Source organism: Caretta caretta, chromosome 1, assembly GCF_965140235.1.
Source record: "Caretta caretta isolate rCarCar2 chromosome 1, rCarCar1.hap1, whole genome shotgun sequence".
NCBI lineage: Eukaryota > Metazoa > Chordata > Testudines > Cheloniidae > Caretta > Caretta caretta.
The window spans coordinates 101,110,142-101,126,573 of NC_134206.1; the positions used below are offsets into that span (position 1 = coordinate 101,110,142).

General features: G+C 37.3%; 1 protein-coding gene across 8 annotated transcripts in view; it reads left to right on the plus strand.

The window, feature by feature from the left end:
* Positions 1–16,432, plus strand: part of PCCA (propionyl-CoA carboxylase subunit alpha) — a 435,625-nt gene that overhangs the window by 172,271 nt on the left and 246,922 nt on the right. For all 8 annotated transcript variants that reach the window (XM_048854281.2, XM_048854288.2, XM_048854316.2 and 5 more), the window contains 2 exons: positions 4,865–4,967; positions 12,119–12,213. In XM_048854281.2, the coding sequence (XP_048710238.1) occupies positions 4,865–4,967; positions 12,119–12,213 (198 nt within the window). The remainder of the gene's footprint in view (positions 1–4,864; positions 4,968–12,118; positions 12,214–16,432) is intronic.

The window sequence follows — 16,432 nt, forward strand, 5'->3', positions numbered from 1 at the left end:
GCTCTTTGTGTGAGCTCTACCTTTTATGGGACCACAATTTCTCTATCTTTATACCAGGCAACAGTTCTGCAGTGGGATTTATCCTGAGTTTTCCAGGAGATTACAGAACTATTCAGACTTTTGGATGACAGATCCTTGAAACTGTGAATACATTAGATAGATAGAAACTGCTTTTTCAAGTTATTTTCAGCTGTAGTTATGACAGTCTTTAGAATGGGAAATTATGCTCAGTGATTTTTTCTTATTGTCAGTTTAACAACTGCCCCAAGTACATTCCTGAGATGAGTTTGAAATTTCGTGATGGTGAGCCTATTGTTTACCTAAGTTGTGTCCCAATCTTGTTGTAGTAAAGGCAATGTCGCGCTCTCCTTAGATCTCTGAAATCTTACATAACTCGTACTCAGTTTTGGAAAAGTTTACAGTTTATCTGTTTCGAAGATTGTAACAAGAAGGCCACTAAGACCACAGTGTCTAGGTGAATTAAACATTGTATCCCATTAGCCTTCAACTATGTCAGAAGGCTATATTCAGTATTGTTAAATGCTATTCTCTAAGAGGCATGGCAATCTTGTGAGCTTTCAGTGCAGAAGCATCTGCTTCTGAAAATTGAGATGCCCTCCTAGTCATCTCCTCAACTCCTCATTACCAGTTAAATCTGTCTTTGCGGCTGATATCTATTAGGTGCTTCAAGTGCCTTTGGAAGGTAAGCCCACCTTTCTGGTTTACTGTTCGCAACATTGGTTGTTTTCAATTGCTGCTGTCCAGCAGTATGGGAGAAGAAGGACATATAAGAGAAAATTATTTGTCAGTAATTCTATTTGTCATAGTCTTTTCTTCTCCCACCTCTCCTCGAAGAGCATCACTTGGAGTTTTGTCTCTGATCTTATCTATTACTCTGCACTGGAAGTCTCACTGTAAAAGAAGAGAATAGGTTGGTGCTTGTATACCTGCCTTGATAGACAGATCTTTTGTCTTCTTTCTTGGGTAGGCAAAGTCATAAAGCTGTCTGTGATTGTTGTTGCTGGGTAGTTTGGTAGAAAAGGGGACTATGGCAGACAAAGTTATTGGTGACTTCCTGTGCTCCATTGACTACATCCTCTAATTTTGTAATTCTGTTTTTTTTTTTTAAAAATCAGATTACATTCAGTTAAGAAAATTAACACAACACCGATTCACCAAAGAGATTTTTTTCATGCTGTAATCAAGGACGTTGTAAATAGATTGGATATGAGTTATTTGATAGAATATTAAAAGCGAATAGAGAGAGCTCACAAGGACGTTGTAAATAGATTGGATATGAGTTATTTGATAGAATATTAAAAGCGAATAGATAGAGCTCACAAATAGAGAATTTGTGAAATTCCATTTTACGGGGTGGGGGTGGTGGAGAGGAGGAATCAAATCCCCAGGTATTTAATTTGTGATTCTAGGACTTTTTATAAACAAGAAGTCAGCCATTTATATAGTAAAAGTGTTGTGACTATAGACAACAGTTTTCTCAAATCATTTAAAAGAAATTTTGACTCAAGCTAAAGCATTGTTTGTTTGTTTTTGTTTAGTTTTTGTTTACTTTAAAACTAATTATTTGTAAGGTATTTATATTTTGATTAACATTAAGCATTGTACTTAACAGTCACAGTTTTAAAGGGATTCTGTTGTATTGGTGATACTCAAACAGCTGTTTCTAGAGCTAGGTTTCACAAGAACGCAGAACTGGACAGAAAGTGTCTATGCAATGCCAGCACTGGAATTTTATTTTTTCCCCCATTAATTGGTATTTGGTTGGCCCCAGTATCGGATATTGTAATGTCACATTATGTCCCAAGTCTCCTACTTACCCTATATCGGGGTGGGCAAACTTTTTGGCCTGAGGGCCACATCCGGGTTCCGAAACTGTATGAAGAGCCAGGTAGGGAAGGTTGTGCCTCCCCAAACAGCCTGGCCCCCGCCCCCTATCCGCCCCCTCCCACTTCCTGCCCCCTGACTGCCCCCCTCAGAATCCCTGACCCATCCAACCCCTCCTACTCCTTGTTCCCTGACCCCAACGCCCCTTGCTCCATGTCCCCTGCCCTGCCCCCATCCAATGCCCCCCGCCCACTGACAGGCCCCCTCGGACTCCCATGCCTATCCAACCCCCCTGTTCCCATCCCCTGACCCCCCCGACCTCCACCCCAACTTCCCCCTGCTTCCTGTCTCCTGACTGCCCCCCAGACCTCCCTGCCTCATATCCAACCCCACCGCCCCCTTACCATGCCACTCAGAGCACCAGGACTGGCAGCTGCACCACCTGGCCGGAGCCAGCCACGCTGCTGCACAGTCTAGAGCACCAGGGCAGGCTGGTGGCTCTTGAAGCTGCCCTTTCTGGCAGGAGCTCACAGCCCTATCACCCAGAACGCTGGCGGCACACCGAACTGAGGCTGCGAGGGAGAGGGGACAGCAAGGGAGGGACTGGGGGCTAACCTCCCTTGCCGGGAGCTCAAGGGCCGGGCAGGACGGTCCCGAGGGCTGGATGTGGCCCATGGGTTTACCCACCTCTGCCCTATATGTTTCTGCCCAAAGAAGGTGGTTTTTGTAACTGTAGTGAGGCTGAGCTTTGTGGGCATGCGGTGCTCCCAGATCATTCCATTTCAATTCAGCCAACAGCAAGAAAACTTGTTGTGGGTTCTGTTTTTATTGAATGCATATTTCTTGCCAAGAAGTGTAGCCTAGGTGGGAAAAAGACATTAAAGAAGCCCTACATACAGCATTCCTGGAGAACCTGTCTCTGACACAGCTCAACCAGAATTGGAGGAGTGCAGAGGCCACCTTTTCACCACCCTATCCTGAGCTGACAGTGTGCTCTGCAGCCATGGCAAGGATATAAGACAGTATTTCCTAATGCTTTGGGTCCCTAGGCCACTGCTTCAGTACTGATTCAAAGGGAAGCATGAAGCTTGAAATACATATCTTTGTAGGGCTTACATCCAGACATTATCTCTCTGCCTAGCCTGTGTAATCTGACTTGGTCTTGTATTCCCCTTTAAAATGAATGAAATTCATTCTTTTATTAATATTCTTCATTCTATTTATGGACACAAACATAGGCTTAGAAAACACAAGTGTGTAAATAAGGTCAAAATACCTAATTAAGACAATCGTGTATTTTTAGGTTTTACAGACTATAGATGAGGTAATTAGGCATATTGATTTTTTTTTTTAACAAGCATTGCAGTCTGGATTGTTAATTAGCACATGCTTCAGTGAAGCAAAAATAAAGTTGTCAATCAATTGTGCATAATGCTGTCTGATATAATGTTTACAAAAGCAAATCCATTGATTTAATACTTAAAATTGTTCAGAATTTGTTTTGATAAATATAGATGTATCGGTGTGTGTGTGTCTATATTTTGCACCATTTTTGTTTAACTTTTTTAGTCAGATCAGCTAGAGTGGTGTCTACTTCTATACAAGTGGTATAACTTTGTTGTACAGGACATGAATACGCTGAAGTTCATCTTACTCTTGAATAAATACATTTAATGTTTTGAGGTTAAAAAATAAAACTGGCCAAAGGGAACAACTGAGTGCTAAACAAATTCCAGTCTCTTTAAATTATAAAACAACCATTATCTAAATGTGTGTGTTTAAGAGGATGATAGAGGTACCTTTTAAATATAATACTCAAAAAAGGGCCACATTCATTCATCCTTCAAAAACCTGTCAGGTAGGCTTTGTTTAGGACACTGAACTGGGTTTGGGAGAGAAGAAATTCACAGCTACCTCCAACTAATAGGTAAGTGACGAGGACTGCATCACAGCCCTTCCATGGCTACTGTTCCAGTCTATAGGCTAAAACCGTGACTGCTACCACTCTGCACCTCCTATGTGTGGTGTTAGGATGACTGCATTCCTGCAGGTAAAGATAGTGGTTCTCCCCTCACCTTCCCGGTGAAGTGGCCTGTCTCTGGGGCCAGCACAGAACCTCTTTCTGCTGCGTGAAGGGGTTGCAGAGTCCACCATGCAGCCTTTTGGGTCCTATTCACCATGCGTAAACTTTACCCAGTGGAAATTGTACTTAAATTTGTATTTCAGTAGTCATGTCCCACAGTAGTAACTGCTCTATCAGGAAAAGTGAAACCAACAGGTTCAGTATCTCAGTAATCAAAAAAAAATGAAAAATTAAATTGTTATATAGGAGTAAGTAAATAAAGGCAGGAGGGGAAGTCACACTAAGGGGCTTGGCGCATGCAAAGTAAGGTTGAGTTCTACCATACATTAGGAAAAAAACTTATGAATATGGCTAAGTATTGCGTTTTAAAAAAAACTGTGCATTTAGTAATGTGAGGAACAGCTGAATTTACATAGTACAGCATCCAAGATTTGTCCTTTCATTTAATTTTTGTATAACTAACCTTTGGCTCTGCCGTTGTTGTTATTCATATACTGCAATTCTTATAAATTAATGGTGGACCCATCCAAGATGTAAATTATGTATTACATAATTGTTTTTGGAATTCTACCATTTTTTTTCTCATGGAAAATATGTAACTTGTGCAAAGTTGTCCAATTGTCTTAAAAATGCTCAAACGTTTAAACTCTTCGGAGTTCCCTTTGTTCTTTGAGGGGGAAATTAATGAATTTTTACTTTCCTTCTGCCTATCCAAGAAAGCTCTTATTTTTGCATTCTGTTTAAAAAAATGAATGTACACTTAGAGAATCTTGTCTTTTTGGTGATATGTACATTAACTGATGGTAGCCTGATTTAAGTGAATACCAAAACTCCCACTAACTTAAGTGGAAACTGAATCAGGCCGTAAAAGGATTAATTTTCTTTATTGTCAGCCTGGCTTTTTTTGTGTGTGTTTTTTTTTTTTTTTTTTTAAAGGGAAGGCTTTAGATTTTCATCTCAAGAAGCTGCTTCAAGTTTTGGTGATGATCGACTATTGATAGAAAAGTTTATTGATAATCCTCGCCACATAGAAATCCAGGTTTGTACTTTTTCCATTTGAAATAAAATTTGAAATGATCAAACCCTTGAGATGATCAAACATACACTATAATGGTAAGCATGGTCAGATTTATTATGGCTTTGAAGACATTAATGTGGATATCAAACTGTAGTTGGTTACTCAGAGATAGTGACTTGGATTCAGCTGTCCTCTCAAGCTTTTTTCAGAGTAGATTCTGGAGGTGGAAAGTCTTGCCACCTCTTTTCTCCCACTGCATCATCCCTTCTGCTAGAGAGTCCAGATGTGTCCATCACAACCCAAAAAGTGGGTGGTGCAGGCTAATGAGGAAGGTTGTGACTATGATGGCTATATGACGTGCAGATCTAGCATATCCCTTAAGCTGCTTCCTGCAGCAGGGTTCCTACAAAGTATCCATCACAACTTAAAACTTCCCTGATCTGGCAGAAACCCTGAGTGAGGCTATTTGATGCAGTTCTACTTGTTCTAATTCATGGGGGCGGGCTTTGCTATATTTTACCCCTCTTTCCATTAGCATGGATTAATCTAGCCCAGTGTCATCACTCATATACTTCAGATAACAAAATAACATTTTCGCTCCTACTCCCCTCTGTATTGCAGGAAAATGGGAGAAATGGTATCCGTACATCTGTCTGAACCTCAAAGATCTACCTGCCCCCAAATTTTCTCCTTGTTTTTCACCTCCACTTCCCCACTATCGAAGCATTCTTCAACCTAAGGTGGTCTAGAGCCAACTTCTTCCAGAGTACATTTTCTTATTTGTCCAGAGAGGATTGCTTAATTCCTTCAGATACATTGGACATAACACAGGAAAATCAAATGAAGGTCATCAATGGGTTTGGATGATGCATATCATTTGAACTACATGCTTGTAGTTGCTGTGAAGTCAGTTGAACCACTTAAGGTGTGTGTAGTGTAGCCTTGTGGTTCACAATATACGGCTGCTTTTTACTTGGATAGCTTAGTTACAAAAGAAGATTAATTTTGATCTTGGGCCAGACCCCCAGTTGGTATAATTTGACATAGCTCCACTGAAGCAAATGGAACTGCTCCAAACACCCTTTGTGTTGCAAGCAGCTCTTTTCAGGCTTGAAGATAAATTTTGTTCATGCCAGAGACATTAGTCGTCTTACAAGAATTCACCAAATCTGAAAATTTAAAACAAGCTTCTGTTTTGAAAATAAATAAATTTACAGATGTCTTAATTAATGGAAAAAAATCTCTTCTAATGCTCGTGCATTAGAAGAATAATGTAGCAAAATATTACAGAATTTTCCAAGACAATTTCCTTTGGACTTTTAGCCAAGAACAAGAAATTTGCAGCCCAAAATACTTCTTTCAAATAAGAGATAAATGATTAAAAATAGAGTTTGAGCAGAAGTGCCATCTCAGCTACATCATCACTATTCAAAATTGTGCTTAAATTTTAATATTATGGACATTAAATACTTTTTGAATCTTTGCCTTTAGTGGGCGTACAATATACGGTGCTTGATTCATATTATGTAACCAATATCTGAGTCATATTTACATTGAATTCAAAGTAAAAAATTATACCATTATTTTGCACACAATTTGGGGAACTTTTAAATAATTTATTTAAAATCTTTTTTTAGAAAAATGACCTTTAGGTTTTCTAGAGGGAATTTCTTTACATTTTAACGCGTTCTTCAATATTTGTTTCAATAAAAGACAAGTATAGTGGTTGTTCTAACAACGTTGGTTTGTATTGCATCCTATTTCATATGGAAGCAGAAACGTATCCATATAAAACTATGCCCTAAAACTTTCCCTCAGATCTTACAAGGGGGGAAAAGTATTTATTATATCATGCTTATGTTTGGATTTAGTCATAAAATGTGCCTCAAGCTAAATAATTATGTGGATTTATTATTTCAAAATGCAAAATACTGGGCATAGAATACATTATTTAAACAGTCAAGTCAGAGTTTTGCATACAACTCTAACAAACCTGAAAGGGATTCTGAGGTTTCTTAAGACTCTAGGTAAAGTGATGTGAATAAAGATTTTTAAATGTATTTATAACTAATTACAAATCAACTCCTACTTCTTAATGTGAGTTTTTTGCCTGTCAGAATTTTGAAAAAACAAAGTTCTGAAGCCCAAGCAAGTGCTCTTAGAGTGAACAATTTACTTGACATCTTTCTTTTGTGTGTGTGTGTGCATCAATGGGTATCATATAAATTAAAACCAGATCTATTGATACCAAACAGGACTATATTCAGGCATACAAACTTTGGTAAAAAGTTTTGCCTGTTTAATATTTTGAATGTATTCTTTTCCATCTTATCTATGGAACTTAATTGTGGATGCAACCCTGAATGAATCTCTTCTGACAAGAAATCTATAATGTATGTGTCGGTTTCCTTAACGGAAGTTTCATTTGTTTTTCCAGTCCAAAATACAAATTCCTTATAATTTGTCATATGATTTTTTTCACTGAGACCTTGAGATACTTTGACAGCAGTTCAATAATTTAATATAAAAAATCCTGCTGATTGTGTGGACTGGTAAGTAAGAGAAAAAAACCAATTAACCCCTTTAACACTGCTAAATATGTCCACTCTTTTACCCAACATGCTTAGTATGACCTGATTTTTGTTTTTTTGCTTAAAATTTGCCTAAACGCAGACTTGATATCGCATCAGAAAAATGAGCAAATATTGAATCTACTAAGGATGAAGGTTAAGCCCAAAACTATATTCTGGCTTTTGAGTGACCAGGGACTGGTGCAATCTGAGCCAGTAAGTTTCACAGAACACATTAGAGTTCAAACAAATAGTGCTTTTGGCCCAAATTTTCAACAGTGACTATTGGTTTTTGGGTCCCTCAGTTTTTTTGGGGGCTCCACTTTAAATATCTTAAAAGGGCCTGATTTTTCATAAGGTGTTGAACATCCAGCATCTGAAAATCTGGGCCTTTTGATAGGACTCAAATTTGACACCCGAAACTACTATTCACTTTTGAAACGGTAGACTACTATTCTTCCTTTGTGACACCAAATACCATCTCTTTGGTCTCTGGAAAGATACCAACATTAAAAAATGTTAGCTATTAAATATGTTTTATAAACATAAAAGATCAATATTAAATAGTATCAAAGAGACTCCTCACATGTTTAAAATTAAGCACGTGCATGTGTGGTTGTAGGCTTGGGGTCTTAAAGTAATCTGTTCCTCAACACGGGTAATGTTGGCAGTCAAATTATTTTTTATAAAAATTTTAAAAAATGATAAATCTTCTCCCTATTTCTCTTCCACCTCATCAAACAAGTAAGCAAAACCACCCAACTGAGTCAGTGGCAAAATTTCCTTCCATTTCAGTTGATACAGAGTTGGATCAAAAGTACTATAAAATACACAGTGAGACTAGCACCTGAAGTGGGGATGGTAGACTATTTCTGAAGTCTAAAAATGGATTCAGAAATTAAGTTGATTTTTAAGACCCCCAATTCAGGAAAACTCTGAAAGTGAATGGGATTTAATATATGCTTAAAGTTAAATGTGCACTCAAATGCTTTCTTATATTGGTACTTAATTTTGCAGTCCACCTTTATTCACTTCTTATTAAATAGTCCTGCCTGCCTGATGTTTTTTGCTTTACCTTTCAAAAATGTTCGAATATTTCACATTTTAGAACAATGCGATACTATAAATTAAATAACATCGAATATCAAACAAGATACCATTGATTTTTATAATTTATAAATTTGAAATAAGAATAATGGATCATATTATCCTTGTAATGCATTATAATACACCTTTGCAACAATCCAGTATATCATTTTAGCTATATATCCTAATCAAGTTTAGGAGATTGACCTTGATTCATTCAGACTGCTAAACATACAAATACTTTGAGAACAGATGCCAAATATTTATTAATTTAGCAGTAGCTTTTAAACGAGATTATTTAACATTCTTGCTCAGCTCCAAAACTCTGCGAACTTAAAAATGTAAGGGTTTCCTGTGCTGAGGAATAAAACAAACACTTGTAAAAAATAAGAAAAGGCTGAAACAATTAACAGGAAAAAAGAGTCCAAATAGACTTCATGGCTTGAACTGATTTTTGTAATCTTGTTCTCCCTGAATATCTGACATGAAGGATCTCAGTCTAAAGTAAAAGTAAACTGAATGTCTAATTGCAAGGTATTTGGTTAAATACAAATGCTGCAACTGGAAATGGCATTTGGCTGAATTCAAATAGGAGAGAGTGCAATAAATGTTGTTTTATTATTTAGTGTAATGAAGTGTCAGTAATAAATACCACTAATTAGTTAATCTTGCAACTTCACAAAACTGACCATTTTCTTTAGTAATTTTTTTAATATCTTGCTTTTAGCACCACTAATTCGGAAAAAATACTGTAGATGAAACATCTATTTTTAATTAGAGGTAGATGGGAATTTCAGTTCACCCCAGTAGTAATTCCCACTTTCTGTAAATGCATTTTGGCAATGAAACCTCTTCTGAAAATAATTATCATATATAATAATTATTTTATTAAACAATTATTTTTGTTTTGTTTCTAAAAATTATATGGATAATGTTCTCTAGATAAATACCCAACTCTGGATATTCCTTTGCTTACACCATTTAGCTAGATAGTTAAAAGCAAGGTCTTAAGCCTATGTGTTAAGTACTCATATCTGCTTCTTATAAGCCAAATTTGTTGATCGTGGCAAAATAATAGTTTTAAGAAGCAGATTCCAAACATGAGTAATGATACAAGCAGTTTCCCTAGAGACTATAGGTATCTCAGAACTGGGGAAAGGAGTGGGAGGAGTGAAGTGGGTTTCCTAACTGAGAAGGAGATAAGGGAGAACTGATCAAATAATCCCCTACCCTCACCCCCTGAAAATGTTTGTGTAAATAGGGGGAAATAAATTTGTCAGATTTCCATTGAAAATTTCTACTTTTTGTCAAAGCTGTTTTTGAATTAAAACTTGAATTTTTCTGTGGAAAGCAGACACTTTTTTCATGAAAAGCTTTGTTTAGTTACTCTCATTCCACCCCCAATTTTCTATTGAAAAACTGTTTAAATGGAAAAGCCCTAAGAGGGCCTGAAATGGAGCTAGTCATAGAAAAGCAGGGCAATGAACTAGCCATTGTTGTTCCAGAAAAGCAATTCTACACAAGTGAGCATGCCCTGTCATTTGGGTTTTATTATTTAAAATAATATTTATAGTATAAGTCTCTCCTTCTCTAAAGACACTTGTCTACTGGGACTCCATGGAGTTCAGTTTCTGCAGTCATGGACTGGATGGACCAAGACTGGAATAAGAAGATAGGCTATGCTCTGTTGGATTCTCCGTTCTTCTCGTCTAGCACAAGTTAATACACCCTGAAGCAATGCTGTGTTGCTCTGTTTCCTGAAGTGCGCTTCAAAACCTTCCTTTGGGGAGATTCAAGGACCAGCTGTACTCAAGAAACTCTTATGAACTAGCAATGCATTATAATACACCTTTACAACAATGCTCTAGCGGCATTTGGGTTCTCCATTGGGAAGCAGTGGGATCAAGCACCAGCACAAAAGCAAAAAGCACCTCTATGGATTTCTCCTGGGGATCCCGCAAATTCCACAGGTTAAGTGGGGACAAATTATGCTCCATCCTCACCTCTGTCCCCTAAGGATTCCTATGAAAATGTTGAGTTTGATGCTGAAAGTAGCTGATCTGGCCCTGATCCAGCAAAGCATTTCAACATAACTTTAAACACATAAGTAGTCCCACTGAAATCAAAACTCAGGCTTTTGTCTCATTTGCCTGGGTTATTTCCACATTAGTTAACAATTTTGTTGTTGATGCATGAGCTGTAATGGAATCTAGCTTGCGCTCTCATAGGTCTATTTACTCTGTGGTGCTAAAAGGAACAATAAGTTGTTAAAACTTTTTTTTGCTAAAGTAAGCAGATAGGGATGAGTTCATACAGGTTTTTGAGTAGGATGGTACTATTTTTGTCTAGTCAATTTTGAGTTCGGAACTGCACTTTTAAAGGATGGGGCATGAGGACTGGCACAGATAATTGTAAATCAGAGAAGGAAGACTAGTGGAAAAAGGTTTATAGGCGAGAAAAGTATACTTAGTACATGAAAAGGGGGGAATTGCTCCAAGAATAGGGAGCAGCATGAAATAAGTTATGAAGTTGGGAAAAGCCATAGGAAGCATTAAGGAGTGAGGATGGCCTGAGCATAAATGAGAGGATTGGGCTCAGACTAGGACTGCCTATATTTTCCTTTTTTCTGACAGTTTGCAAAGCTCATGATCAATTGACAGTCCTATCATGTTGGCCTGCATGCTTCTCCAGTGTGGATGTGTGAAATGGGACTCACTCTTCATCCTGTGTCTTGCTCTTCAATGTACTAAGGTTGCAGGGACTGCAGTAGCTTCAACTGCTTGGGAAGGCTCCTTGAAACAACCAGTTAAATTTTTATCTGAATTGTTGGAGAAATCTGGGTGTTACATTGCATTCTTTTCCCCTCGCTTTTGCCCAGAGACCACAATGTTTCTGAACACTTGTCTCCTATTCGAGAGGCACTGTATTGTGATTAATCCATTGAGTAGGCTCCATTAATAACTGTTTCTGAAAGCTTTTTATCCATAGATCAATAGCAAAATTTGACATCCTTTGAGATTTTACTCCCTTTTGATGATGTAGGTTCGTGTTAACAATATACTTATGTTTGTAATACTATTTTAGGAGCTTACAATATAATTTTGTCTCCGTCCATTGATTTTCAGCTTCTTTTATTTAACTAACTTCATTTTTGTATTTCTCACAATACCTGAAATGATTGGAGCTTCACCCCCCCTATTCCTTCATAAATACAATTTTAAAAAAATAAGTGTGGAAATTTTAGAAAAAAGCTAGTTACTGTGTTCAATGTTTGAAATAACATTCTCCCCATATTTATAATACAGCTAATTTTCTAGAAAGGAAATGTTCATTTCTGTTTTCAGCATGCGCTTTGCTAGAGTGCTTCTTTTTTATGTTTAATTTGGTGAAACATTTACATCTGAACTCTATGTAATGAAATCTGTGGTACACAGATGACAGCACAGGCATCTGATAGTGGCATATAAAAAGGCCAAATATATTCACTTGTTTGTTAATAGCATCATATTCTACTAGGTTTTGGCAGATAAGCATGACAATGCTTTGTGGCTGAATGAAAGAGAGTGCTCCATTCAAAGAAGAAATCAAAAGGTTGTGGAAGAGGCACCAAGGTGAGTATAAACTTCTTTCCTTGTACGTTTTTATGAGCATTGATTATGCTTTGGAAAGCTGCTACTTTTACATATTGTACAAATTTGAACAATTTTTATTCCATTAAAAAACACCATAAAGACCAGTAGTAGTGTTTAAGTAACCAATGTAATTCTGATGCAGAATTTAGCATTGCAATATTCTGATCTAGCTTCACAATGTTCACTCTATGTCAAGTTATTGCAGTTTTTATTCATAATCTTGTATAAAATAGAGTACTGATCAAGTATTTTAGACATACACACAGAAATTTTCTCATTTTGTGATAGCCTCCTACCAGTGAGTACAGAAGCAAAATGAAGTCTCAAACTCACTGTTCCTGAAGACGTTCATTTGCTACATTAATTGATAGAATAGCAGAATCTGGCTCTGTTTCTCAAGTGTTGAGTAGTACCTTACTCCATAGCAAGTCCCAATCAAATTAATGACCTGTCGTAATTAGGAGTCCAGTACCTCCACCTGCTCAATGTTTTTAACTCCATTGATTTCAGTAAGAGTTGAGGCACATTAGCTCTTCACAGGATTGGGTCTTAAAAGCTGTCTAATACATCGTCTTATAACATACTGCAAAGGTGTTCACCAGAAAGAACATACGGGGGAAAAAAAAGAAAGTGGGAAAACCTGGATTGCTCAAAATCAGGAGGATGCCCCAAACTGCATTTAATTATCTATTATTAAATGCAACCACGTTTAGGTCTGAACTTGCAGTTGTTCAGTAGTGCAGAACAGCACTGTAGAACAATTTAGGGTGTGATGACCACATCCAATGGGCATTTAGGATCATTTTAAGTTACTTGAGTTAAAATTTGTTTATGGCCATAGAGCCAACTCTCCCCATCACTTACAAATAGCATTTAGGACCTTGAGTTTGTATCTGATCTGACAGACAGTAATTTTAAGTGCAGGATATCCCATAACACAATACATTGGTTAAGCGCAGACTCAGAGGAAAAAGTGCTACCTTGATTAATCATGGTCACTTCTTGCAACACCTGTGTGTTCCTCAAAGGCCTCCCATTCAAGAACCTGACTTTTTCAGTCATGAGATTTGATTGCTTAAGATCACAAGATAGCGCAGCTGCTGAGGACAGAATGGTAATCGATGGAGTTCTAGTCTACGACTAGGACTACTCGGTGCTATGGTAATACAAATAACAATAACAATAATTTTGAAACATGGAGACTGCCATAGTGTGTTACAAACTGAACCTGAAATTTAAAAAATGATTATAGTATAACTTCCAAAGTCCATGGTATCATCAATGAAGGGAATTCTCATTGACAGTTTAGCGTAGCTGTGGCATAAAATTATGTTTCAGATGTAACAATGCTCCTCAGTTCTCAAAAGTAATCTGCTTTATATCTGAATGAAGGGAGCAGGAATATTTTGGAAAATATTTTGTATTAAAGTTGCACTGATGAACAGAGATGCTATTGGGATGGGGAGTAACATTTTGCCCATGTGTCCATCCCTGAGGCTGTAGAAACAATAAAACAAGTCAATTGTATTGTCTTTAATTGGCTGCACGATAGCTTGAAGCAGGTCTCATAACTGAAATGTCACATCTGATCATATTTTCTCTTCTTGATGCTTTTATCTTGTGAAGTCTTTTTATTCTGCAGCCTTCATGCTGCCAGAGGAACTATTTAGTTAACAGTAACAGGTATATGAGGTGGAGAAGGAGTGGAAGTCATGTTTAAAATGTTTCATTTTTAAGTCGTGTGTGTGATTAGTTTGAAGAAAGGGCTGTTTAGGGTGTATTGAGAGGAGGGGGTGAATTGTTTAAAAGGGAGAGAAACAATGTATGTAAAAAGTAAAGGCACTGAAGGGAATAGAAAACCTCAGTTAATTAACCTAGCTGATTGCAGAGATAATCCAGTCATTTTAGTGTATAAAGCTTAACCACATGGCATAGATCAAGTTTAGCAGTGTGACACTTCTGTTCCATTCTTCTGCGGCAGCAGGAGGCAAGAAGAGAGATCTCAGACATACATTTAGCAAATACAGGAAGATATTACTGTAGTACAGGGAAGTAACTGTCCTTTTATCCATATGAGAAATATTAATGGTTGTTCTTGAAAAGGAATACCAAGGCTATAATTCCAAATTGGAAATGTACTGCCCTTCATAAACCATTCAAACTGTGCTCTGTGATTGATGACATCAACAGAAGACCCTTTATTGAATTATAGCTTTTTATTTAACTTGTTGCTATGCATTATTCTGTTACTGAAACAGAATAATAGACCCTCATCTCTTTGTATTACCAGTGCATAACCATGCCTTGGTAAGATGCGTTCATTGCTTCCCTCATCCCTTTGTTTCTTGTGATCTTAGAGCAAAGACTGATACCTTTTCTGAAATCAGACATTTTGTTTTCAGATTCTTTTGTTATATGTAGCCAGTAAAGAGGGTCTTTTTCCCTAAATCTAGAGAGCTTCTTTTAACATGCCAAAAGTCTCTGGTTTATTGTCCATAAGAATCCAGATATATTACCACTCTAGGAAGGACTGAGGCCAAAGTAGTATTTTACCTATAAAGGAGTGGTCTCCCCATTGTCTCTGGTTAGTCCAAAATCGTACCTCGCTTTTCTTTTGCTTGAGTATAACTCATTTTCTTGCATCTTCTAAACATTTTTCTTTCAGTTAAGTCTTAGGAAATACTGTAAACTAAGGCCCTGATCCAGCTTTTGACTCTGTCTAGCTAGTTCTCTGTGGTCATGTGGCGCCCCACTGACTTTAGTGGGGCTCCAAGCAACTACAGGGGTCCTCCTGTGTGGTACTCTTTGCAGGGGTGGGGCCTAATTCAGGAAGACAAGCCACAGATGCACAAAAGTCACTGTTGGAGTTGGCTGACTAATTCCCCCTCTAGGCACCATGCACTTTTTTTTAATCCAACTGTCTATAAGCAAAGATCTTAGAAACAACTTAAACCAAAAACATTCTTAAAAGTGGCCAGGTGTGGGCTAAAACTGATTCTCTATTATCTTTTTATATTTTATTTTCTTGATTGTAGTTCTGACATGTTCCTAAAATAAACGGCAACAAGGATGTAATAAATATTTTTGCTTACTGCTGTTTTGTTTCTAGTAAGGGACAAATCTGATCTTTTATTTAAGATCATGTACAAGGTTCAGCATCTCCTACAGAAAACCTTTCGATTGCTTTGGTAAAAGCCGCAAGAGTTTCTCTAGCTGGATAGGTTAATCTAAATCTGAACTTGTTGTGTAGTGGAGAGGAATCATCAGAATATATGTGTTCTTGAGTTTGTAAATTCAGTGGCCTATTGGAGGTGACGTATTTAGTTTCCTGGGGTGAGGAAGCTTGACTGTTGGGGAGCAGTCTCAGCAATGGCTCGTGAGGGAGTAGCTGAGCTGCACTTCGGGGCAGAAGAACAATGCTGAATGGTGGCCATGCTGTGTTGAAGGGAATGAATCAAAATCAGAAAGCCACACAACTAAAACTTGCAGTTTAAGGGTAAAGTTGAGAGAGAAGATTTAGGATCTGAAGGTGGAAGCTGCAAACTGTCATTGGTTATCAGATTCAATATTGTGCATGTCCTAGTTTTCTTTCATCACAACCTTGCCTGCATACAAGAAAGTCAAATTAAAACAAAAACGAAACACAGTACAGATTCTCATTCAGACTTTACGAACTTCCAAAGTTTATCATAACTTGGATTACAGAGCACATAGCTATGAAACATCCAGATAATTATATTTCAAACAGATGCGGAAAACCACAACCATAGGGTTTGCTCTTGTTTGTCTAGGCAGTAATATTTCCATAGTGTAGCTATTGTCTGCAGGCTTCATTATTGTCCAGATTTTTCTTTAATGTTGATTTTTAATAATTAGATGTGCTCTCCAAATAACTGATGACTTTTTAGGTTATATTGTTTTTCAAGATCTCAGTGTTGTACAATGTGTATATTGATTTAATTTATATCTTGAAAGCATTTTCCTGTAATTTGTCTTGAAGGTACTCTCAGTACTGAAATGCATTAATACTGGTTACCAAGAGTGCTGAATGCTGCATTTAATCTTTATTTTTTAAAGCAATTTAGAATGAAATAATCTGTTCGTTCTAAAGTTGTGCTAATCTTCTGAGCATGGATGGAAGTACAGGAATTAATAGTATGTTTCCAATTTTAAGGAAAATTAATTTGGAGTAATATAG